The 25224-nt window shown below is 43.9% G+C and overlaps 1 protein-coding gene across 1 annotated transcript in view; it reads right to left on the reverse strand.

Moving 5' to 3' along the window:
• Positions 1-1602: 1602 nt before the first annotated feature.
• dnah1 (dynein, axonemal, heavy chain 1) overlaps positions 1603-25224 on the reverse strand; it is a gene marked incomplete at both ends in the record, with an annotated part of 36774 nt that continues 13152 nt past the window's right edge. The window contains 45 exons of the mRNA XM_083996015.1: positions 1603-1959; positions 2707-2913; positions 3049-3193; positions 3375-3505; positions 4176-4346; positions 4920-5096; positions 5311-5490; positions 5641-5811; positions 6073-6204; positions 7006-7164; positions 7444-7588; positions 8437-8633; positions 9376-9527; positions 9666-9861; positions 9957-10182; positions 10925-11085; positions 11488-11637; positions 13332-13451; positions 13534-13659; positions 14299-14430; positions 14535-14726; positions 14847-15014; positions 15193-15384; positions 15846-16031; positions 16120-16230; positions 16993-17184; positions 17278-17449; positions 17532-17740; positions 18458-18593; positions 18745-18941; positions 19080-19310; positions 20022-20200; positions 20542-20715; positions 20829-20986; positions 21081-21241; positions 21548-21688; positions 21797-21898; positions 21976-22134; positions 22250-22369; positions 23050-23244; positions 23334-23511; positions 23611-23765; positions 24138-24229; positions 24506-24692; positions 24801-24887. Of these exons, the coding sequence (XP_083852141.1) occupies positions 1603-1959; positions 2707-2913; positions 3049-3193; positions 3375-3505; positions 4176-4346; positions 4920-5096; positions 5311-5490; positions 5641-5811; positions 6073-6204; positions 7006-7164; positions 7444-7588; positions 8437-8633; positions 9376-9527; positions 9666-9861; positions 9957-10182; positions 10925-11085; positions 11488-11637; positions 13332-13451; positions 13534-13659; positions 14299-14430; positions 14535-14726; positions 14847-15014; positions 15193-15384; positions 15846-16031; positions 16120-16230; positions 16993-17184; positions 17278-17449; positions 17532-17740; positions 18458-18593; positions 18745-18941; positions 19080-19310; positions 20022-20200; positions 20542-20715; positions 20829-20986; positions 21081-21241; positions 21548-21688; positions 21797-21898; positions 21976-22134; positions 22250-22369; positions 23050-23244; positions 23334-23511; positions 23611-23765; positions 24138-24229; positions 24506-24692; positions 24801-24887 (7509 nt within the window). The remainder of the gene's footprint in view (positions 1960-2706; positions 2914-3048; positions 3194-3374; positions 3506-4175; positions 4347-4919; positions 5097-5310; positions 5491-5640; positions 5812-6072; positions 6205-7005; positions 7165-7443; positions 7589-8436; positions 8634-9375; positions 9528-9665; positions 9862-9956; positions 10183-10924; positions 11086-11487; positions 11638-13331; positions 13452-13533; positions 13660-14298; positions 14431-14534; positions 14727-14846; positions 15015-15192; positions 15385-15845; positions 16032-16119; positions 16231-16992; positions 17185-17277; positions 17450-17531; positions 17741-18457; positions 18594-18744; positions 18942-19079; positions 19311-20021; positions 20201-20541; positions 20716-20828; positions 20987-21080; positions 21242-21547; positions 21689-21796; positions 21899-21975; positions 22135-22249; positions 22370-23049; positions 23245-23333; positions 23512-23610; positions 23766-24137; positions 24230-24505; positions 24693-24800; positions 24888-25224) is intronic.

Genomic DNA, 25224 nt, shown 5'->3' on the forward strand with positions numbered 1-25224 from the left:
GCTTTACACACACAAACACAGTGTGAATATTGAGCATTTTGTTGAGAAAGCTGTTGAAAGTTGTAATTCACAGTGGTTAAGAGTAAGACCACATGCATGCGCTTCAACTGGGAGCAGCAAAGTCTGGTAGCTCTGAGTTTTTACTCAACATTTGCTTTAGTTTTGTTGTGTTTTTTGTTATCTACTGATGGATGCTTCTGTGGGGAGAAGAGATTCTTCAGAGATGAGCTTCTTTCATTGAAAATGGACAGATCTGGAGGACACCATCCTGTCCCAGATGAGCTGAAGAGGTGCTTTTGTGGTGGTTGCTGTGCTGCTGCTGGTGCAAAGTTAAAGGCTGGGAGGTGGAGATGTCCTATCGGTCCTTTCTGAGGTCAGTCATCATTGGAAATATCAACTCTGCCCAACAAGAGTGATGAAGAGCTGGAGATATTGGTGAAGACTCAGAAAGTAGACATTTATTTTATTTTTTCCTAATCATAACAACACTTGTGTAAGTTCCATCTGAAGTTCTCCATGAAGTTGTTGCTAGGATACAGACTAAACATCCTGAGGCACTGAGCACTGAAGAAGGATGGATGGCCTGGATCATCCACTTCATGGCACCTTGACTGACCAGGAAAGCAGCGGTGGTGGACGGCTCCTCTCTCCTTGCTGCAAGATGGAGGAATATAGTAGTGGGGCAGATACCGGTAAGCAAAATGATTTGGCCCCTCCAATGATCCTGATCCACCCAGCTGCCCCTTCACCATCGGTCCTGCACCATTCAGCAGTCCTGCTCCACCTGGTGGCCTTGCTCCATCCAGAGGTCCTGCTTCATCCGGCGGTCCTGCTCCATCTTTCTTTCTTTTTTGTGTCATTGTCGTGTGAGCTACTGGACTAATTTGAATTTCCCTCCTAGGGATGAATAAAGTATTCTCTACTCTACTCTACTCTACAGACCCCGGATGTTGATAACAGCTAACCCCGGACTCAAAGGGGAATAGCACTAGCGTATCTTAACAAAATATTGGTGAAATCAACGAGTTTCGCGGCAGATAATGTGTTATTTAGAGGCTGCATTGCGCTGCCCCGTGTACTCGCATTATACGGACGCGGCTCTCGGCTGGAGCTAATTTCGTCAGAACGACTTGTAATGACACCAAAGTTATCTGGGTGAGTAAATGATCATATTTTATGCTAGAAATAAGGTCCAGATTGTAAAAAACGGCAATTCCCCTTTAAGGATAAAATACATACTGTTAAAACCATATTTAATGTACTTTTATTGGAAAGACACAAATACTTGCATTAATTGCTTTTAAATGTAAAAAGAGCAATGTTTATTGTCCTGAAAAGTTACACCATTTTATATTAAAAACACTGAAGCTGGATCTATTTTCATCGCAGGAATTGCTCATAAATTAAAATATAACATTGTGATTTTTTATTATTATTTTAACAATCAATGTTTATTTCGTATTTATTTCGTAAAATATGATGTCTAGGTAAAGAATCTGTTTGATTTGAATTGGTTTTCAGCAAAAACACCTGCAGTCATCATCATTTTGGACATAAATTACATGTATGAAGCAACAATGGCAAATGAAAAAAAGACTGTATTCAGTAGTCCAGTGCACACTGGAGGGCCACTCCACGTTTGATCCAGTGTCCCTGACTGCGATCCGTAGGCAGCTCCACTGCAATCACGTAGTTGGTGGAATGACCGGTGGTGGACAGTGTCCCAGCGCGCGTCAGTGTCTTATAAATGGGACAGAGGTAGACCCCAGAGGTGGGAGGTTTGCGGTCAGGTTGGGGGACCAGCCAGATGACGGCCATCTCCGTGTAGAGCTCCTTGGGCCTGGACTCCGTGAGCTGACCCGCCTCATTATCCCAGCGAGCCCCCTCCAGGAAGAGGCCGTGGATGTAGCAGCCTGCATCTGGTTTCTGTCTTATTTCTGACAATGACTTCCCTATCACCTGTGGGAGGACGCATTACAAAAGAGATGGGAAGGAAACAGGTTAAGTTTAAAGGGATAGTTCAACATTTTGGCAAATAATCCCTATAGTTTTAGGAGTAGGTTGCAAGGGTGCAAGCTATTTTTAGAACGGCGGAGCAGAGCTGCGAGCTGCTCAGAGCTACGCTACGGAGACTAATGGGATTTCTTGGTTTCCCTCATCAAACTCATCAATGCTATTCACCACGCTATGAGATAATAACAGACCGTTACAAGACAGAGTTGTTTTTGAGGGAAATGCAGAGACTGCTTGCTGAAAAACTGCCGCCGATGGGAACGCACATCAGCGGTTTTGCATGAATTTACCTCGAAAACAACTCTGTCTCATAACGTTGTGTTATTATCTCATAGTGTGGTGAATGTGCAGGTCACAACTTGCCACCAGAGCGTTTTGGAGTCGTTGGATTGTGTATTTGATGTGTTTGATGAGGGAAACCAAGAAATCCCATGAGCCTCCGTAGCGTAGCTCTGAGCAGCTCACGGCTCTGCTCCGCCATTCTAAAAATAGCTTGCACTGAAAATTTAAGGTAACGAACCTACTGCTAAGACTATAGGGATTATGGCAATGGGCCAATTTGCCTAAATGTTGAACTATCCCTTTAATATTTAAATGAGAACAAATATTGTATACATTAACATGCATGCAGAAGATATTACTTAATCCTCTAAATCTGTAATATAAAACTGGAAAATATCATTTCATTTTGACCTCAAAGTCAAATCCAATAGTGTCGATGGAGATGCTGGAGCGACGGGCGTAGTTCTGGAGGGTCCCGGTGAGAAACGCCTGCGGGAAGAAGAAGCCACTAATCCAGAAGACGGGGGGGATGCCCTCATTGATCCACCCCCGCACAAAACTGATCCTCTGAAGCAGGTCGGACACCCAGGAGGCCAGAGGCTTCAGAGACGGGTAGGCCTGCAGGGAGAGTTGTTTATACGGGCAGAAGAGTTCAGGTTTGTGAATAATCAACAAGGGGCTGTAAATGGGTTATGTATATAATATTATGACATCTGGTCATAACTGGTACGTGTGTGTGTGTGTCTGTCTTGCCTTCGCTTTCCACATGTCAGGCACGGTGTTGTTGAACAGGCTGTTGGCCATAAGCTCCAGCTCTGATGACATCACCACCAAACCCTTCAGAGCCTTGACGATATCACCGAGACTCTGGGAGATGACCGCCAGAAGCTTGTTGTATCTGAAAGACACGGCATATACAATGACGTGTGATTACTGGGATCTAATTCAACTAGTTTTAAAATAAACAATCGCAAGAACATGTGTATTTCTTGTGTTTATTCATTTTTTACCAGCAACTGACGTGTGTTTTTATACCCATGTGGTTTGCGGTGTGATGTACTGTGTACGGTAATTGCTACCTGATGACTTCTTGGATGAGCACAGTGTTCATGGACTCTTCATAGAGGACCGGGTACTTTTCCATCACCTCCTGGATGCTGAAAGGCCGCGGGATCTTTTCAGCAATGCCTCCCACTATCTCCTCCACGATCTGTGGTCCAGGAAGGAGGCAGATTACAGATGAAACTTTACAAGTCCTAGAGCCCTGACACTACCTGACATTTTGCTGTCAAGAGGCGCGTTTCCACTGCAGGAACTTCGGGGTAATTTTACGGTGCCGGGGGCCGTTGGTGCGTGACTCCACTGCAGGAACCCTCCCCCGTGGGGCCATTTACTGGAACATTTACGGGGCAAAAAAGAGTCCCTGCCTGGGGGTAGGTACTCAGATCGGCCCCGAAAAATTCCCAGGTGGGGCTTGAGATTTACTCTGTGAGGATTGGACAGACTCAAAACGGGATATGGCGCCAAGAGGCATTTTTAAAACCCAGTGTTATTTAAAAAAAAAAAAAGCATTTTCCCGGCCGGAAAAAAGAGAATATGTCAGTAAAAGACGTATGAGAATAGTCGTAGTAAAAGAAAAGTATGATAAGTTTGCTCAATGTTGGAAGTTGCCACAAGAGTCTGGTTTGCAGTGGAGACACCGCCGAGAGGGCCGAGTGAGAGAACGGTTCCTGTAAAAGTTCCTGCCCCCTCCCTTTACCAGGAACTCCTGCAGTGGAAGCGTGCCTAGGTACATTTTCCTAAAAGTATTTTTCCACAGTTTGTGTTTGATTAATATACTCAAACAAAGAACAGACACAGTAAACCAGTGTTGTTTGTACCTCCTCTTGACTTTTCCCGCCTGCAGACGCGGCTCGAGGCTGCAGACGAACCACGGCTCCCAGCAGGGCGAAGGTCTCACTCTGGGCGAAGCTGATGTTCGCGTTGTCATGGAGACCAAAGATCTCGGGTGTATCGTTGATGGGCAAACCACGAATGTACGTCAGGTAGCCCTAGGGGGATGAGAGTTTCCATTAAACCTGCATGGTCACTGGAGACCGTCACCGACTGCCATCAGTCAGTCTGACAGTCAGCAGGTCACAAGCTGCTGTTCTCTGATTTCATATGTGCGACATTTAAAAAGTAACACAAGAGAAAATCCAGGTGCTGTAGTCTGGACTCAGCATGTGCAACTCCTGTGTTACTGCACGTCGTGAGTTTTTTTTGCAACACAACATATACTTACAGTCTCACTTCTTACATTTCCTTGTTTGTTAAATGCAGCAAGAACAGAGAGAAAAGTTTTAGTTATTGTGAACTCATCGGAGAACAAGCGCACACAGAAGAATATTTCTAATTTGTACTTTTTTTTTGGTTTTAAATGGCACAATATGAGGTGACACAAATAACGCAGTTCTGTCATAATTTAGATAAACATTGCCTTCTTGTTTTTCTGTTGCTTAGTTGCATAAACCCTGTAACATCCTGTTTGATGACATGGTTAATGACTCCACAAAATACACAGTATCAAGGTGCAAATCTATTGTACTAATCCTGTGATCGCTCTCTATCCTCCAGTGTCTAACCTGGATGTCCAGACTTCTGTCTATCTGCCGGTAGACTCCAGACTTGGAGTAGACATGATCTTCCGTTAGAACAGCGGGACAGTAGAAATCCTCCAGCACACTGAGCAGACAGCGTCTGTCCCAATCATCCGTCACACGGCCGCCATAGTTTATCTCCCCCGCGGTGTACTTCAGCACCTGGACGGGTGGAGGAGGAACAATAACACTGTGTATGACTGAGAGAAATGACAATAAACATTTCATTGTGAAATAACAACAGACACAAAATGATTGACAGGTTACGGAGACAAACGCTGAATGATAAAACAGCTGCAAAGGAGGAAAAGAGAACAGAGGGATGATGACAAAACAATGGAGAAAATTAGGCTTTGTTAATAACAGGTGTCCCCACCTTGTAGGGGATGTCCTGATACTCGTCCAGGAACATTTTGAGTTGGCTGATGCAGATGTTCAGGTCTCCGTCTGTGTACTCGTAGGGGATGTTGAAGCCCAGAGGGCCGAACTTCCTTCGCTCCAAAGCGATTCCATGGAACAGACACAGAGACAGAAGCAAAGACTTGAGGTCTGTTACCTGCAGAGGAAACACAAAGAGGCACGTGTGAGGACGTAACACGACACAAAACTGCAGAGGATGTTTTGGAGAACAAAAACAATGCACAAAAAAGCAGATTTTTGAATCAAGAGGAAACGATGAGGAGGCGTAACAGAGGACGAGACGGACCTTGGTGGAAGTGGAGATGAAATCGTTAGTGAGCCTCAGGTATGTTTTCTGTAGGTTGGCCTTGATGCCCCGGGGAGGCTCGATGGTCATCTTGGAGCCATTTTGGAGGATGGACACTGGGAACCTGTTGCTGGGAAGACTGGTGAGCCACAGGCGGAAGTCCTTGTGCACCTGTGGAGAGGATTGGACGTGTTCAGTGTCTTTGGTGAGTCTACACGGCATCAGTCTGTTTTGTGTGACCTAATTCTGCCTCCGTGAATTGCCTTGTGAATTTTAATATGTCCTGTCCTAAATGTGTCTGCTTTTATCGTGTCAAGCAACACGACGTCATGCCTATTTTCATGTAAGAGGCAATAAACTATATTAAAAGTGAATTCTGTGTTTTGTGTGTGTGGTTTGTGTCCGTGCCCTTATGTACGCCTCGGTTCTGACCTTTGCCGGGTTTATGTTTTCAATCAGTCTTTCCAGTGAGGGCATCCAGCTTGGAGCCAAGTGGCAGTTCTGGAAAAACACCCACTGACCCTTTTCCATGGCAGCGTGCATCAGAGTCTCAGCCCAAGGGCCCTGAGTCACACACACACACACACACACACACACACACACACACACACACACACACACACACACACACACACACACACACACACACACACACACACGCGACAGCAGAGAAGAGGACAGATGTGACTATAGATGTGAGGACAAAGGCAAGGCTTTCAGTTAAGAGACAACATTTAGATTTCCTAACGGTCTGGCACTCAGTCCACTGTAAACACGGTAAACTGAAATACAGCTTGTGTTCATGGTCAAAGAATCTGGTTTCATCTTAAAAACCTACACATGGTGTGTTTACGCTTGTTGTACTGTATGCCTTAAAGGAGAATTCCGGCCATTTTTGACCCCTAAATTGTTTTCCTGATGGTCATCCAGTGTTGGGGGGAGCAAAAAAAGAGGTCAGAGATATTTTGGACATTACCACTGCACTGCTCGACCGTTTATTTTTGTAAAGAAATCATCAGAACAAGGAAAAACTGTTTGTTTCCGTGGCGGGGAGAGCAGGCGCTCTGCGGTCGGATTCCAGGATGTTTCAGAGTTAGGCTATCTGAGGTGAGTGACCACATGCAAAATCACAAAGCCGGGTAGCCATAGTGTAACTCCGGTTTGCCTGCATCAATTTTAGTCGCGTTTTTTGCTCCCCCCAACACTTGGTGACCATTAGGGGTCAAAAATGGCCGGAATTCTCCTTTAATATTTAGCATCTGTCAATCAAATTAGTATGCTACATTGTCTGAAATGGAGAAGACAAATAGCACCGAGGCGAGTGCACAGAGACAGAGAGTTCCCAGGTGTCCCCGTGGCTCTGACCTGGCCCTGGCCCAGAGAGATGGACCTCATCTTCTTGGAGAACTCCATGACGTCCGCAAACTTGTAGAGGTCGGCAGCGGGGTCGGTGCCAGGGGAAAGGACAAAGATGAGAGGAGTGGAGGGGGACGACTCTGCGAACACGGCGGACAGGTCTGAAGTCTGTGGGAGGATGGGAGAGAGAAGCACTGATGCATATCGAGCATATCAAGATACAGACACAAAAGGAAACAGCAACCATTAAAAAAAACATATTTAAATAATTAAAACACTAATTGAGATAAGAACAGCTTATTGCACACTATTGATCATTAAAAAGTCTTATGGCCGCAAAGCAGAAATATAAACATGAATCATTTTCAGATCTGCACTGCTGCAGACCCAGCCCTGACATGTGGAGCAATTACAACCACTGAGCTAGAAGCGGGACTGGCTGTCTACCTGAGGTTCAATGAAGCGTTGCCCTAAGTGAGCCGAGACAAAGTCCTGCAGGCCTTGAACGAGGCAGTCGGCCCTCAGGCAGCGCAGGATCAGCAGCTTCTGGAACGAGTCCAGCCCCGTGTCCCACTCCGCTGGGAGCGGCTCCCTGTAGGCAAACACACACTCTTCGTTAGACAGTGACTGACAGCTTCTGTATTTAGGGTGACCAGATCCCAACTCACCAAATGTGGGACAGAGACTACATGTGTGTGGGACAATATGAGATTCCAATGCATCAAGATAAAGTTTAAAATAACTTTTATTCTAACATTACTATAAAAACTTAGCAATTATGTATTATGTATTTAATTTAGATTCAACTTGTCTCTTATGTCTCACATAGTAAGCATGAAGCTTTCATGCTATTTCACAGTTCCTCTAAAGTTAACACACCTTAAAGGGATAGTTCAACATTTTGGGGAATTGGCCCATTGCAATAATCCCTATAGTTTTAGGAGTAGGTTTGTTACCTTTAACTGTTGGTGCAAGCTATTTTAATTTTTTGATTATGGCAATTTGCCAAAATGTTGAACTATCCCTTTAACTATGTACAATCAAACAGAACAAGCAGTCAAGGCTTTCCCAGTCTCTTGTTATAACTGCATTTTCTTTTCTTCGCCGCAGTCGTTGTCTCCCTTTCCTCCATCCTCACTCACTTTTTTGTTGTTTGTTTGTTGTTGGTGGACGCGCCCTTAACCTGTATTAAAGTTCCTAGTTTGATTGACATTCATGTGAATCAAATCAGCCGGACGGCCAGTGTAGTCATGATCACACAGCCCAACAGCCCTCCCTGCTTCTGTCACATAATCATTTTTATAAATGCCAGATTTTAAAACAAAATGGGAGCCTGTCAAGAACAATGCGGGACGGCGTCTCAATTTGCGGGATGTGTTGAAAGTAATGGGAACGCCACTCTGTCTGCACTGTGTAAAGGAAGGAAAAGAGGCTGCGTGCCTGTGAGGCTGGTTGCTGTCAAAAATCCTCTTGAAACCCAGCTGGTGTCTGGTGAAGCTCGCCGCCAGTTTGCTGAAGGTGTCCAGAGCGCTGAGGCCCAGGACGTCCAGCCAGGCGCGCTCCGACAGCCAGCTCGCTGCCGGGTTGGGCAGCATTTGGGCGGGCATCCCCCCAGACAGCAGGTAGCGCCACTCAGTCTGATATAGAGTCATAAACATACTTGGATTAACTCAGGAGAAGATTAAAGGGATAGTTCAACATTTTGGCAAATTGGCCCATTGCCATAATCCCTATAGTTTTAGGAGTAGGATCGTTACCTTTAATTGTCGGTGCAAGCTATTTTTGGATCATGGGGCAGAGATGTGAGCTGCTCAGCTAAAGCAACAGAGGTGCACAGTATTCCCATGTTTCCCTCATCAAACTCATCAAATACATACGTAATCCAACAACTCCAAAACGTGGACAAGTTCTGGCCTGCACATTCGCCACGCTATGAAATGATCACGTATAATTCTGTAAAATTACGACACATGAAGCAAGTACTCGGAACTACTTTCGCTTTTGAAATCACTCCACCCAGCAGCCGTGTCGGGAATGTAGTTCCGGCTACGCATTTGCCTACAACAACTCTGTCTCGTAATGTTACATGATTGTCTCAAAACGTGGTGAATGTGCAGGCCACAACTTGTCCACAAGAGCGTTTTCGAGGTGTTGGATTGTGTATTTGATGAGTTCGATGAGAGAAATCCGGAAATACCACGCGCAGTGCAGAGCTCATTTCCCTGCCCCGCCGATCTAAAAATAGCTTGCACCGACAATTAAAGGTAATAAACCTACTCCTAAAACTATAGGGATTATAGCAATGGGCCAATTTGCCTAATTCTTGAACTATTCCTTTAAAGAGACGAGACAACAGTACAAAACTCCAACGGCGCTCACCATGTTGATTTTGTTCTCGTTCATCATGATTCGAGCGCAGAGAAGGAAGGCGAACATGAGTTTGTGCTTCTCAAACAGACTGCGACACACGTTGCTGTAGAGGCTGAAGGTGAAAAAGTTGTTGATGTTGTCGACGCGCTCCTTCACTATGTCTGCAAGAAACATGTAGAGAACAATCATCAACAATCATCAGTAGCAGAAACATATGTTTTACGTGTGTGTGTCCGTGAACCACTTGTAACATCTACAACTACAGAGATACAGTAACTTCCTGTGTGAACTCTCCGTACCTGTTTTCTCAGATTTGGTAATGCCGCCCATGAAGATGCCGAGGAACCACTCCACAGAGTACTGGTACATCGGGTCTATGATGGACAGGTCCGATATGCAGAAGAAGAGGATCTGCCCGCGCACGGCCACCGGTACATACTCCAGGCGGGTGGCGTCGATGTGCTGCTCCGTCTTCTCTGCTTCCGCCACTTTGGCCTGCCGGGAAAACCATTGTGTGTTAGTAGGAAATCCAACAGGGGGGAAGAAGCTTGTTGGTGTTCGGTGATGCATCGATGAAGCAGCTCGCTGACCTGGATCTCTGCAGCTTTGATTTTGGAGACGCCCAACACTTGGATGAGCTCCTCGTTGTCCACGGGGTTTCCCTCTGTGGAGCTGAGTCGCAGCAGGATCTCGTCCTCGATTTCCTTCAGGTCCTGTTTCATCTGGGCGTTGCTGATGATCAGCTGGTTCTTGGCCTCCTCCAGCTCTGAGCGCTCCGTAGCGACCACGCGGGCCAGCAGCTGGTCCTCCAGACCACTGAATACACACACGGTGCACTTTTAAAGGGACGGTTCAACATTTTGGCAAATTGGCCCATTGCCATAATCCCTATAGCTTTAGGAGTAGATTCGTTACCTTTATTTGTCGGTGCAAGCTATTTTTAGAACGGCAGAGCAGAGCCGCGAGCTGCTCAGAGCTACGCTACGGAGGCTATTGGGATTTCTAGGTTTCCCCCATCAAACTCATCAAATACACAATCCAACAACCCCAAATCGCTCTGGTGGACAAGTTGTGACCTGCACATTCACCAACTCACCAAGAGTTGTTTTCGAGACAAATGCAGAGACTGCTTGCCGAAAAACTGGCCCCAACGGGAACGCACATCAGCGGTTTTGCATGAATTTACATCGCAAACAACTCCATCTCGTAATGTTCTGTTATCTCATAGCGTGGTGAATGTGCAGGTCACAACTTGTCCACTAGAGTGTTTTGGAGTTGTTGGATTGTGTATTTGATGAGTTTGATGAGGGAAACCAAGAAATCCCATGAGCCTCCGTAGCGTAGCTCTGAGCAGCTCGCGGCTCTGCTCCGCCGTTCTAAAAATAGCTTGCACCGACAATTAAAGGTAACGAACCTACTGCTATGACTATAGGGATTATGGCAATGGGCCATTTTGCCAGAATGTTGAACTATCCCTTTAAAGAAACACTATGACAGAGTGTAGGACTTTTTACAATTACCCTCAGTAACCTGAACTCCACATGATGTGATATGTTACCTGGGAGACAGAGTGAAGTTAATGAGCGTGACAGCGGAGGAGGTCTCAGGAGAGTAGTGTGGGTTTGGCAGCTTGGTGGTGATGTACATCTTGAAGCTTTCATGGTAGAGGATGACCGAGTCGCCCAGCTTCAGCTTGGTGCTGCCCTGCTGCTTAAATGTCTGAGAGGCACGAATCAATGCGTTAAGCAGAGAACAACTGAAACAAATCATTCTTAAGAAAAGATTTGTAGCACTTCTGCATCTGTCAATCTTTATTTTTCATTTTGTATGTACATTGCTATTGTTATGAATTTCTGTATTATCATCTTTTTTTGACTTTGAAGACCACCACTGTTGTTTTTATATAGGGGAGATATTTTCATAAGCCTCTTTTTGCTTCCACCTCTCCTGCACAATGTTTAATTTCACTATTTTCATTGTTTTTATGTAGGCTACTGTATATAATGTGCAAATAAACTAACTAACTAACAGTGTGTGGTGGAGAAGCATGTAACACTAGCATACAAGTGATTTTCATTTGATTTCGGTTTGTTTCATCAGTGTGTGTGTGTGTGTCGTCACCTGTTGCAGCAGGACGGGCTCCAGAACAGGATCGAGCTCCTCTCCTACGTTTTCCAGAAGACAGGGTTGACCGAGGCAAATGGCATTTTCAAGTCTATTCAGAAAGTCGCCGTCACTGAGCTTCATAACCACTAACCCATTGTCTTGCTCCTGGTGAAGGAAAGCAAATAAATATGAGCAGTAGATCACTGTAGATACTATATTTCCAAAAGTATTCACTCACCCACCCAAATCATTGAATTCAGGTGTTCCAATCACTTCCATGGCCACAGGTGTATAAAATCAATCACCTAGGCATGAAGACTGCTACAAGCATTTGTGAAAGAATGGGTCGCTCTCAGGAGCTGTGATAGGATGCCACCTGTGCGACAAGTCCAGTTGTGAAGTTTCCTCGCTACGAAATATTCCACAGTCAACTCTCAGTAGTATACGTGCGTAGTATGGTAGAAAGTTACAAACATTTATTTTATTTATTTATTGGTTTATTTGGGTGGGACAATGCACATTAATGGACATATAAAAACATGTAAATGTGCCGGATTGTAGCAGCTAGTGCTAGTTTCCATCCGGAGTCCCAAAACATAAAAACAGTACAGTGTCAGAACATAGCAGTAACATCTGGGTAACATCTGGCCATGACCTCAACACATCTATCATCTGTAAAAAGGGCCTGCAAGGACTTTATTTTCTGCGCAGATTAATGTGGACTAAAAAACTTCTGGAGTTATTTTATAAGTCTTTCATCTAATCCATCTTAACCTTTTGTATTGTCTCATGGTACGGCAACTTAACAGTGCAAAAACAAAAAACAGTTGCTTGCAAGACATTGTCCAAGTGGCCAGTAAATTAATCGGCACTCAGCAGCTTTCTTTAGCCGACATCTACGAGGGTCGAGTCTTGAAAAAGGCACAGGAAATCTTGTCCAGGCCTGATCCCCCTCTGTCAAAGGAGTTTGTCCTTCTCCCCTCTGGACGGTGTTAAAGGCTTCAGAGGGCCAAAAGAAATAAATAAAATTTTTATTTTATCCCTACTGCACTCAGAATGAACAACCTGCACTAGGCTTTTAACTTGAAACGACAAAAATATGCCTGCACTGTCTCAAGCACTCCACTTTTACCCATTTTTAGTGACAGTTACTATTGACGTGATTGTAACTGCAAAACGAATTTCCCTGTTGAGGGACAATAAAATGACTCTGACTCTGACTCTCTGATAACAAAGTGGAAATGATTGGGAACAACAGCAACTCAGCCACAAAGTGGTGTAAAGCACGCCGCCACTGGACCCTAGAGCAGTGGAGACGTGTTCTCTGGAGTGACGAATCACGCTTCTCTGTCTGGCAATCTGATGGACGAGTCTGGAGGGGGATTATGGGTGTGGGATAGTTTTTTCAGGATTTGGGCTTGGCACTTTAGTTCCAGTGAAAGGAACTCTTAATTCTTCTGTATACCAAGAGATATTGGACAATTTCATGCTCCCAACTTTGTGGCAACAGTTTGGGGATGGCCCCTTCCTGTTCCAACATGACGCAAGGTCCATCGAGACATGGATGAGCCAACATCAGTGTCTGACCTCAAATCACAAATGTGCTTTTGGAAGGGTGGTCAAACATTCCGATAAACTCACTCCAAAATCTTGTGAAAAGCCTTCCCAGAAGAGTTGAAGCGGATTAAACTGCAAAAGGTGGGGCGATATCATATCAAACTCTATTGATTAAGAATATAGGCGGATGAGCGAATACTTTTGGCGATATGTATGATGTCTGTTTTTTGTAATCTGTTATCTCTCTTGTATCCTTTGCAGCCGAGCTGAGATCAGAACAGAGAGAGGAAACCGTCCTTTACCATGTTTTTGATCCACGTGTTGGCTTGTCCCTGAGGATCGATGAACAGAGCCCAGCGCAGAGAGTACTGAGCGATCACACCGTTCTCCACTGAAAGGTTGTCCTTGGGCAAACCTGATATCTAGACATGCAAAAGAGACGACGTATGAGAAAAGCTAAGGTAAGCGACTGAGTTGATTTGAGTGTAGAAGCGTGGGTCCGACCTGCCAGGACCGGATCTTGACCGGATCTCCTAGGGTGTTCATCAGGTTGGGTTCGTCGGTGTGTGGGACACTTAGCTCTGTGAAGCAATGGAGCCAATCCTCCGCCATGGCTGCCCTGTATTCTCCCTATAGAAAGGAAGAGAATATCCTTTATTGTCACTGTCACATGTACAACGAAATTAAAATGCCAAACCAGCCGGAGCATTAAAAAAAACTAAAATTAATAATATTAATAATAAACAAAACAAACACACAAGAATTCATTAAATTAAATCTGCCAAATTGCACTCTCATATTGCACTGTGATTATGTTATTTGGTGTGGAAAATGTTTTTGAATCAGTTTGTCCTTGTTTTGATTGCTCTGTGCCGTTTATGCACAAAGGAAATATGTATTTATGGAGATAAGCGAATGTTCAGCCAAGAAGACTATCTCTTTAAGCACGCCTCCAAGCCTCCTCTCAGTTTTCCCGCTATCCTCTCCTCTCCTCTTCTTTCTTCTCCTAATACATCCAATCACAGTCTGCCACCCTCTCTCTTCTACCAATCACAGTCATTAGCTGTCAAAGCACTCCCTTTCTCTGCCGTCATCCAGCTGTCATTTCAGCAAAACTCTCCCCGGGGCCAAGCGCCAAAGTTTATTTTTGTGCACAATAAATGTAATTTCATCTTCAAACCTGTCTCTCTTTATCCTCATTAGTCTGTCCTGATAAGGATGAAGTTAAGTGCAGCGAAGGACACGCTAGCCTAGTTACAACAGACTCACAGTGAAGGGGCCCAGGTACGCTATGTATCCTGCAGACAGAAGCACGTCGCCTGCTACGTTATTAACCATGTAATCCAGATGTTCCACTGTTTCCTTCCAGCGCACTTTTTCATCTGCCAGTCCGCCAATAAGCTGAGGAGACATAAATCATCAAACGATCATTCAATATGTCTCATTTTAGGACCGTTTATATCCGTCGTGTAAACATCTCGTCCCTCTTTCTCAACTTATCGGACCTTGTCTGCTCGGACGAGTCGGGCCTCACACAGTTGATACTTGTTGTCCAGCTCGTCTTTCTTCGCGAGACAGTCCCGGTACTTGGCCTGTAAAGCGGCGATGCCGGCCTCCACCGCTCCCAGCTTTTCGTTAGCATCATCCAGGATCAGCTGAGTCGCCGCTAAGTCCTCCTGGGCCTCCTCTAAGGCTTTCTGCAGAAATACAATTTCAATGTTTAGACGACTTTGTCAAGTGAGGAAATTCCACATTAAATACATTCACGTCACCAAATATTTTTAAACAATAAACATGTTTTTTGGTTTTTTTTTTACCCTCTTGGGTTCCACAGCTCTGGCCACAAAGTGATAGATGTGCATGGCTCGCACCCACTGGCAGATGGAGGTACACGCTTTTGAAACCTTAGCGATGGAGTCTGGCGTGAATTCCTCATTGTCGATGTAGGGCTGCACCAGACTGATCACACTATCGGGGATGTTTTCCTGCAGAAATGGAGAAATTATTCTCACAAAAAAAGCTTCTCTTATTAGCAGTAACAGGAAATGCCCAAATCAGCATCAAACTCTGAGAGTGAAATTCAGTAGAAAAAAGAAAAAGAAAATAATCAACAGCGTAACCAGAACATGGAAGCAATGTAAATTCATTAGATATGTGCTCTACCTTGTCATAACTGAACAGGCTCTCCAGAAACTTGCCAGGGTCCTGTAAAAGACCCTTCCCAGGTTCCCAGTAGTCGTTGATCTTGGTGCCAGGCTTCTCTCCGGGTACTTTTTTGGGTTTGATGCCCTTCATAATGCACACTGCCTCGATAACCAGCTTGACCCCGTGAGGCGGCCGCTGCATCGCTCGCACCTGTGAAAAACATTTGATCCCAATTCAATAAAACCATTTAAACGGATAGTTCAACATTTTGGCAAATTGGCCCATTGCCATAATCCCTATAGTTTTAGCAGTAGGTTCGTTACCTTTAATTGTCGGTGCAAGCTACTTTTAGAACGGTGGAGCAGAGACAGACTTACGAGACAGAGTTGTTTTAGAGGTAAATGCAGAGACTCCTTGCTGAAAAACTGCCCCCAACAGGAACGCACATCAGCGGTTTTGCATGAATTTACCTCGAAAACAACTCTGTAGCATAGCTCTGAGCAGCTCGCGGCTCTGCTCCGCTGTTCTAAAAATAGTTTGCACTGACAATTAAAGGTAACGAACCTACTGCTATGACTATAGGGATTATGGCAATGGGCCAATTTGCCAAAATGTTGAACTATCCCTTTAAAAGGTGGTCATAGTAAATTAGCATCATCAAAATCCCCGACCTCAGTGACATCGTTCTTGTTGAGTGACTTGAGACTATTGAGGGCAGCGTCCAGGGCCGGCAGAGCCTCGTCCAGGTCTTTCTGGGCGTCGGCGGCGATGGCTCCGGCAAACCGGGCTTTGTCTGAGGCTTTGTCTTCTTCTTCCTTCACCGACTTTCGGGTCACCTCCGCAACCGCTGTGTCTTTCTGTCAATATAAAATATAAATATACGCAATGCAAAATATGCAATACGCGTCTTTGTGTGACTTCGAAACTGTATGAACGTTTCCTTGCCTGGATGGTCTCCATGGTGACTTCAGTCTCCCTTGCAGCCTCCTCCAGAAGAGGCCTCATTGTCCCCAGGTCCTCTTGCATTTTACTCACGTCCTCTGCCGTGCTAAGGAGCTACGGGATCACAGTGTAGTATAGTAGTAGTGACATGTACACAAATTACAAAATACAAAGGCACACAAACTATAATGAGTTGTATTGCTATTTTCTTCCAGCAGCTTCAGCAGCAGGCCGCTCGCCTGGAAAAAGGTCAAGTTCAGTGAAAGCTTTATTCTCACTGCAATACTGTAACTGAATTAAACAAAACATTTAAGAGACAGCAATGGTATTAATGTATTTGATTGTATTTTGAATGACTGTGTAGATGGCAGTGGATATATGTTGCCACATCATTTGTTCCGTACTGTATCAATGATCTGAGTCATGTATTTATGCTTCTTTTGGGTGTTTTTGGGGAATGTGTCATGCAATATGAGAATGATTATCCTGGAAAGGACAAATAAACTAAACATGAAACTGATTATCCTGGAGAGGACAAATAAACTAAATATGAAAAATTACTATCCTGGAGAGGACAAATAAACTACATATGAAAATGATTATCCTGGAAAGGACAAATAACATATATGGCAATATACCCAACTACCTCAATGTAATGTGCAATATACATAATTCACTGTGCAATATACTGTGCATATAATTTATTTTCATCTATTTATTTTTATACTATTGAAAGTGTTTTTATATTGTATTTTTATGGTATTGCTTGTTTTGCACTGAAGGGGTGCTCTAATTTTGTTATACCGCGAGTATAATGACAAATAAAGGCATTCTGATTCTGATTCTGATAAACTAAAGCCAAACTAGACAGCTTGCCTTGTCCAGACCCGTCTTCATCCTCTGACGAGCAGAACACAGCTCTTGTTTCTTGAGCCGAATGAGATCCGAGAAGATTTTGAGGAGTTCCAGGTAGCTCTTGGGCGTCACGTAGTTGTAGCGTGAAAGCTCGGCCAGGTACTGAGCACACTTCCTGGCCACCATCTGGTGGATCTTCACACACATAATTGTCTGGAGAAGAAAATCAACAAGGAGGAGAAGACTGTGATTAGTGAAAACCAAGAAACGAAAGTCACGCATAAAGACACGACGAGCAGCACTCACCATTCCCCTCATGGCCTCCGGGCTGGCGTCTAGCTGAGGCAGCTCTTGAAGAAACGACGTAGCGACGGCCTGCAGAGCCTCCTCCGGCCAGGCGCTGAACCAGTCTATTGTGCAGCACGTCACCAGGGAGGGAAACTGCCTCAGCCGCGCACGAAACACTTCACCGATAGGACTGCAGGGGTGTGAGCAACAGGATTATTATCTATTTTCATTTCCGTTCATTCAGTCAAAATGAAGTCAGCACATTCACCGACCTCATGCAGAGCACAGTGTGGATGTTGTTGCGAACCCTCCTGATGTAGGCGGCCATTAAGTTGGCTTTGGTCGGCTGCTGCCCCAGCTCCATCACCACGGGCTTCATGGATGCCATGATGCGCTCCTGCTCGTCCGACGCGTACAGGTTGGGAACATCCCCGGAGTTCAAGATGTTGTTGATGTCCTCCAGGAACGACTCACTCTTAATCTGCGAGGTTAGCACATGCAGTACAATATGAGTAAAGGCACGGTGTCTTACAGAGATACGCTTCCAGTCAAAAGTTTGGACGCACCTTGACCTCACTTGGTCCTGGCTCTCTGAACTCTGTCTTGGACTTTAAAATCCACTTTTGTACTTTTGATTCAGTGTGTGGACTGACATGCATAACAGTAATTTTTACATGTTTATATTTCTGTGGGCTGGCGGTTTGTTTCGTTTTATTTTGTTCTGTTCGTTTTGTTGTATATTGTTTCTGTTTTTACATGTGGTTGAAACTTAAAATGTTTTATAAATAAAGTGTTAAAAAAATGACGTTTGGACACACTCTCATTCAATGTTTTTTCTTTACCGGTATGTTTATTACTTTCTACATTGTAGATTGATATAACATACATCAAAACTATGAAGGAACACATATGGAATTATATGGTAATCAAAAAAGCGTTTGGGGTGAGCCATCAAAGCAAAAGGTGGCTACTTCGAAAAATCTAAAATATTACATATATTCTGCGTTTTCATAATTCCATATGTGTTCCTTTATAGTTTTGATGTCTTCAGTCTGAATCTAAAGTAATGGAAATAAAGAAAAAACATTGAATGAGAAGGTGTGTCCAAACTTTTGACTGGTAGTGTACATGTTTACATTAGACTGATTAAAAAGCATATTCCCACAGCTGTGCAGCACATGGCATACTGTTGTTTTACCTGTGTGTCCACAAAGAGGAAGGTGATCTGCAGGTTCTGCAGGCCAGCCTTCATCATGATGCCTTTAATGTCTTCCCTCCACTCTGTTTGACCGTAGTTCTTCGCCAGTTCAATCTGGAAACACTCATATCCTGAACTGAACATAGGAACACGTAATCAGTGCCACAGGACTATAAAAAAATTGGACAAAGGCTTAGTCCAAATATTTAGAAGAAAAAAACACACAAAACCAACAGGGTGTTCCCTTAATTAAGCAAATAACTGGAGGATAAAAACATATGACTCACATGTGTGTTGCGAGCCTGGTGAGCGACTGACGTCCACTGCCGCCCACTCCGAGCAGCAGAGCGTTGCCCAACGGCTGGCGGAGGATGCGGCTGATACGGCACACATGCTCGATGGCGTCCATGAAGAGGACCAGCTTCATCTTGGCGGTACTGGTCTGGTTGTAGTCGTCCATGTATTCCTCCATCACCTTTGCTAACTGGATAAAAGATGGAAAGCGCAAGATAATTGTGAACAACAATGACACTGCAATAAAATAATCAGATAACAACCACAAGAATGGATGAATTATATGTATTATACTAAATGTCTATTGAACATAACATGACTCGCCAACCTTTTCTTCGTCGTCTATGAATTTGTAGACTTTGATGTCATCTCCAGGTGCCATGAAATCTCCGTACAGAAGAGGATGACATGGCACAACCTCCTCAAAGCTGCACCCAAACTGTTGAATGCAATCTCTGAGGAGCCTGGTGAACCAGTCTCTGTCCTCGGCACACACCAGCCGGTCCTGGAAGATCCGACAGCTCTCGTGGTACCACAGCTGCAGCAGGTGCCCTTTGTCCTGCGTAAGAGCACCGCGAATAATCACACTCATGCTCATGCCAGTTATTTCAGGTGGATACAGCAACTCACAGTCTATAGTAACGTGGTGTTTTCACATTAACTAGATCTGACTAGAGCACTGGAAAATAGAGTAACGACACGCATTGTATGTATATTAAGGCAGCTTTTTACCATGCACTGAGTCCACAACCAATTTCCCCTGTGGGACATTAAAGTTTATTCTATTCTATTCTATTCTATTCATTGGTTCAATGGAAGCGCCTCCTGATGGCGGAATATGGGTATTGCAAAAGCGCCCAAGAACTGACAACTCTGCATTGTTGGTGAATGAGCAAGTGTGGTATTTTCAATAATTTAAGGACATTTATAGATCACCCACGTTAATAGCATCATTGAGGATCCTTTACAGATAAACATTAACACATAGGCGAGAAAAAAATAAAAAATAGTTATCTACATTAATGTTTCAATCTACATTTTGTAATAAACAAATTATAAGTATAATTTGATATGACCAAGACACCTAAAAACAAAAACACGGCCGTTTTCATCAATTTACAAGCAAGTGGGCAACACATACATTGGAGTGAATGGGTTTTCTGGGTGCTTTTGCAATACCCATATCCTGCCACTCGGGGCGCAAAACCCTTACCACGGGAGTCAATGGTGGTGTCGTTACTCTCTTTTCCAGTGCTCTAGATCTGACTACCTCTATCATGCGCGCCTCCGCCATCAGGATGCCCTGGAAGACCTTGGACAGGTCCCTCAGGTTGAAGGTGTAATGGGACTTGGATGGAGTTGGGAGGAGCTGGGAGGTAATGGTGGTATAGACGTGGATAGTGGCGTCTACAAGAGGCTCGTTCAGCGGCGTGATTGCTGCCACAGGTGCTGATTAAAAAACAACAGCAGGGCAGCAGAGAGAAATTATATTAGTAAAACATTCACTTGAATATCTATTTTCTTATAGATTAAAAAAAAAGTATAACAGATATTTTACAAACATTGATAATCACTTTTTGTTTTTATATTTGCTATAAATGTGCTGTATAAATAAAATGACCCGCCAAGCATTTAAACAACTCCTTTCACTGTGTCCCTGACTTACTGCCTGACTCCTTTTTACTCATATTTCCCCCTGAAAGAAAACAAAGATTCGGTCAGAAACTGTTCACTCATTATATGTATTTGCAGCCACAAACATATTATGAACTTAAATTTAAACACATTACCCATCCAATTGCCGAGAATAGTGGAGAAAATTTTCTTCTTGCTGGTGTCGTCCATTTCGGTGAAGGACAGGAAGTTAAAGTGACGTGTGAAGCGCTGGGTGATGGGGTTTCGGCCTCCACCGGGGGGTCCCATGGCACAGGCAAAATTTAAGTCCACCACGTGCATGAAAGTGCCTGTGGAGTGAGGACAGGCAAAACAAAAGAAATGATGATGATTAACAATTTAAGTTGTAATCAAGGTGAAACACGGAGGAACAGTCTATATAAACATACTTCAATGTTCTCACCTATCTGCTTCCTGTCATACCAGCCTCCGTGGTCCATCCACTGCCGCAGCAGCTCAATAGGAGGCTGTGCACCGTACGTCTCCAGCATTGGCATGTTTAGATCATCAATGAAGAAGATAAAGTACTTCCCTATCGGAGGCCCAAACACTCCTTTCCGCCTGACACACACCATTCAAATTGTGAGCCACATGTATATACACCTGTATGTACTGTACAGTATGTGTTGTATTCATGGCAGTAGAGGATGTGTACCTTTTGTCAAGTTTACTGTCGATTAAATCTTGGGTCTGGTTGGCCGAGGTGCGGGCAGAGAACATGAGGAAATGTGTGATGAATTCGGCAGGCATGTTCTTCAGGAGCTTGTCTGACATGGTCAGAGTCTTTCCTGTGCCACTTGGTCCAATACAGAGCACCTGGATCACAATCACAGACAAACTTAGATTTAATCCAATGGTACCAGTTTAAGGGATTCAATAAGAACAGCTTCTTCTCACTCCTTTTCGAATATGTATGATTATGCTTTTGTGTTTTTGTTTCCAAATTTCATTTATGTTATTAACATATGAAGGAACTAACTGAAATTGTGTCTTATTTTGTTTTACATGTTTGAATTTTATTTTTTTTTTTAAGGAAAGGAAAGCATTAAAATATCGGATAATGAATTCTTATTTCAATATAAAACATTCACACTTATGGTATGTAGACAGATGAGTACTCACTGGTTTCTTATTGGTTAAGAGCATGTCCATGAGGAAAGACATTCTGATTGTATCAGCGGTGGGAATGATGATGTCAGAGTAGTTTGTCTCTGGGGTGATGACGACATCCTTTGCGTATTTCATCCAACTGACCCATTCAACCTAGACCACAGGCAAAAATATGAATGAATGAATCAACAGAAGAGAGAGTGTCTGATGTGCCGTCCATATGTACAGTAATCGGTCTCCTTATATGAATCATCATCTTACTCTTCTGTCCCCGTCTTCCTCGTCATCGTCAAAGTTACTTATCCCTGCATCATCGAGCCTGTAGTCATACACCAGACCCTCCTCTGGAAAACACATATTAATCTGATGGACAAATAGATGCGTGTTAATTTAAACCACAGAGATAAAAAATAACTTGGTGCAGAGGTGTGTGATCTGACCTTCTCCTCTGCCATCTTTTTCCTGAGCCAAGCACTGAAGCGCTGGCAGCTGGCTGCGTCGCCCGTGGCTCCTACGCTCCACACCAGAGCAAAAAAGAACCAGGACTCGATCAGCTCGTTCAGACGGTCCACGTTCTTCTTGGGTGGTGGCCTTTCGTCCTACGAGACAAGTGAGACGAGGAGAGACAAAGCATAGGACACAGAGCTGAAACTTCTACCAGTTCCTTTTTCGCATATTTGTGCAGAAAACACGATATTCCTCTTTAACACGAACCTCTTTGAAGTCAAAGGGCTTGAAGAAGCAGTCCATTAGTTTAAGCAGACTACAGGCAAGGTTGCTGTCCAGGGAGGTGATGACCTCCTTTACTGAAGCGCGGACAAATGTGATGGAGTCCTGCGTAAAATAATTAAAAAAGAAAGAACAAAAGCAAACCATTGTGTCATTATTTAAAGGGATAGTTCACCCAAAATTCAAATTTCACTCATTATCTACTCACCCTCATGTTGACTAAGTTGTGAATGTTTACCACTTTTCTTTGTCCAAAAAGACACACCAAAAAACATCCAAATGCCTCCATACTGCTCGTCTGTAATGTCCCTCTTGTATTGAAGCCCCGACATGAGAAATTGTTCCGCCGGTCAGTGCAAATAACACGTGATTTGCACTGACACAGGAAGAGCAGTGAACCGAGACACTGGGAGCTTCCGCTACAAACAAGCTTAAAATATAGACTTATTTAATTTTTTTTCGGAACAATTTCTCATGTCGGGGCTTCAATACAAGAGGGACATTACACACGAGCACTATGGAGGTATTTGGATGTTTTTTGGTGTGTCTTTTTGGACAAAGAAAAGTGGTATCCATTCACAATCATTATATGGACAAATACTGCTGCGCGGACCCCCCCGTAACTCAGAGAAGGCACGGATAACTCTGAAAATTCTCACAGCTCTTAGGTGACATGAGGGTGAGTAGATAATGAGTGAAATTTGAATTTTGGGTGAACTATCCCTTTAACTCCGATAATGTAAATACTGTAAGACTCCCTGCTTGTGTCTCGTCTTAACTCTCACCTGCAGGAATCTGGAAAATAGGTCGTTGAGCTGCTCCGTGAAGGGTTTGAACAACCGAGGGACCCGCCTCAGCCAGCACTCTGTGAAAGGGACGAGGCCCAGAATACTGGGCTCCAGGTAGACCATGCCACAGCGAGACACCGTGGCCGGGGAAGCCACCGCCAAGTCCTGCACCTCAAACATCATGGTCATCACCTGGAGGACGGAGACACAGAACATCCCGAGTGCTGGAGTGTGGAACAAAGACTGATAACCCAAGACTTTTAAAAAAAACTCAGCCGTACGTCAGAGAGCTTCATGATCTCCCCCGAGCTGAGGCAGAGTTTTTTGTTGTCATCCAGCACCGTGTTCATGTTCTCAATCCACACGGCGTCCACCGGCCCGTCAAATATGTACCACTTGTTATCTTTGTCCATAGCCACCGCTCCGCTTCGTATGAGAGATGACAGGATGCCGTCCGTCCTACAGGTGTGCAGACAGAGGCAAAGTGCATCGGTACAGTAATGATAATAATACATGTGGCTTTTTTCTATTTATTCTGCAGAACAAAACACTCCTTACCACTCGTGTGTGAGTAAGTCGTACTCCCCGTACAGTTGTCCCATGGTGATGGATTTGGGGTTGAGGACATATGTGTGAACGGCCTCATACACTCCACCGCTCACAGAGGGCTTGCCCTTCAGAGCTGTGATCGCTGCACACAGTATCTCGTAACACTGAAACATATGTCAAGTCAGCTTTATTTTTAGAGCACATTTAAAAACAAATGTTGACCAAAGTGCTTTACAATTATGTGCACAAACAAGAACAACAATGACAATGGAATAATAATAGAACAATTTAAAACAGTGGGTATAATAAAATAAATTTGGGGGACTATGGAGTATTAGTACTATGCCGAATCAAATGCTAAGGAAGAGAGATGGGTTTTTAGGCGTGTTTTGAAGACATGAATGGAGGGTGAAGAACAAACTGAAAGAGGTCAATTATTCCACAGTTTGTGTGTAACAGTAACAGTTATGTACTGAGCTCTACACTGCAAAATAAAAGTCCTAACTGACTTTGAGCATTGCAAGCAAAAAACTAACCTGTGTTTTACCAGATCCAGAAGGTCCCACCAACATCAGGCCATGTCTCACCACTGTGGTCTCGTACAGCTGGATACACTTACTGATATAACCTGCAATCATAACAACAACAAAAACTTTCATCTACTAATTTGGCAACAGCATATAATAATAACTTCATTTCTATAGCACTTATCAAAATCAAAATCACAAAGTGCTTCAAATATAAAACCCGGAACAAGCAAACAATAACAAATAAAATAGAATACAATAAAATCAGCAGAAAGTACAATACAATCAAGTTACAGTAGGAGCCAATTGATAAAAGTGAATTTTAAGAAGAGATTTAAAAGAAGACATATCTGATGAGACACACCAACAACACTAACCATCTACATCTTTGAGGTTCTTCTTGATGCAGACGTTGCGCATCGACTCTTCCAGCGTGCCGTAGTCGATTGGCTCCTGTTTTATCTTTGGGAAAAGATCGGACACGATGCCGTTGAAGAGCTTCAGATCGTCCTGTAAAAACTTTGGCACATTGACGTCTTGGATGGCTCGCAGACAGATCAGCTCCTGGGGGATTCAAGAACGGGAAGATATTTAAATGGACCGCTGGAGTTTCTCAAATGCTTTGTTTTCTTAAACTTTATTTCCATGAAAAACAAATGAAGCATTCCTTACCTCATTCATCTGGGGATTTTCTCTCTTCAGGTTTCCAGCAGCTGAAATCACAGTCTTCACAGCCCTCATGCCAAAATCATAATGATCCTTCAGATAAACAAGAACGAACGTTTAAAATCCTGCATGGTTTAGCTCCTCCACCATTGAACTCATTCATAAACCAACGCAGTAACACTAGTCAGATCACTAGAAGCGCCACTCGTGGTGACTTAACAGTCCCATTCAGGAAAAGTACATTTGGCCAGCTATCATTTTCTGTTAAAGCTATTACAAAATTGGAACTCACTTCCCACCCATATTAAAGAAATACATACTGTACTTTTACATCCAAACTAAAAACATGGCTCGCTCATAATTACACCTGTACCCACTAAGATATTGTGCTATTTGCGTCATGATCATGCTGCCTGTCTGTGTTTTATCT

Source organism: Trachurus trachurus (genome assembly GCF_905171665.1).
Source record: "Trachurus trachurus genome assembly, chromosome: 21".
In the NCBI taxonomy this organism is placed as follows: domain Eukaryota; kingdom Metazoa; phylum Chordata; class Actinopteri; order Carangiformes; family Carangidae; genus Trachurus; species Trachurus trachurus.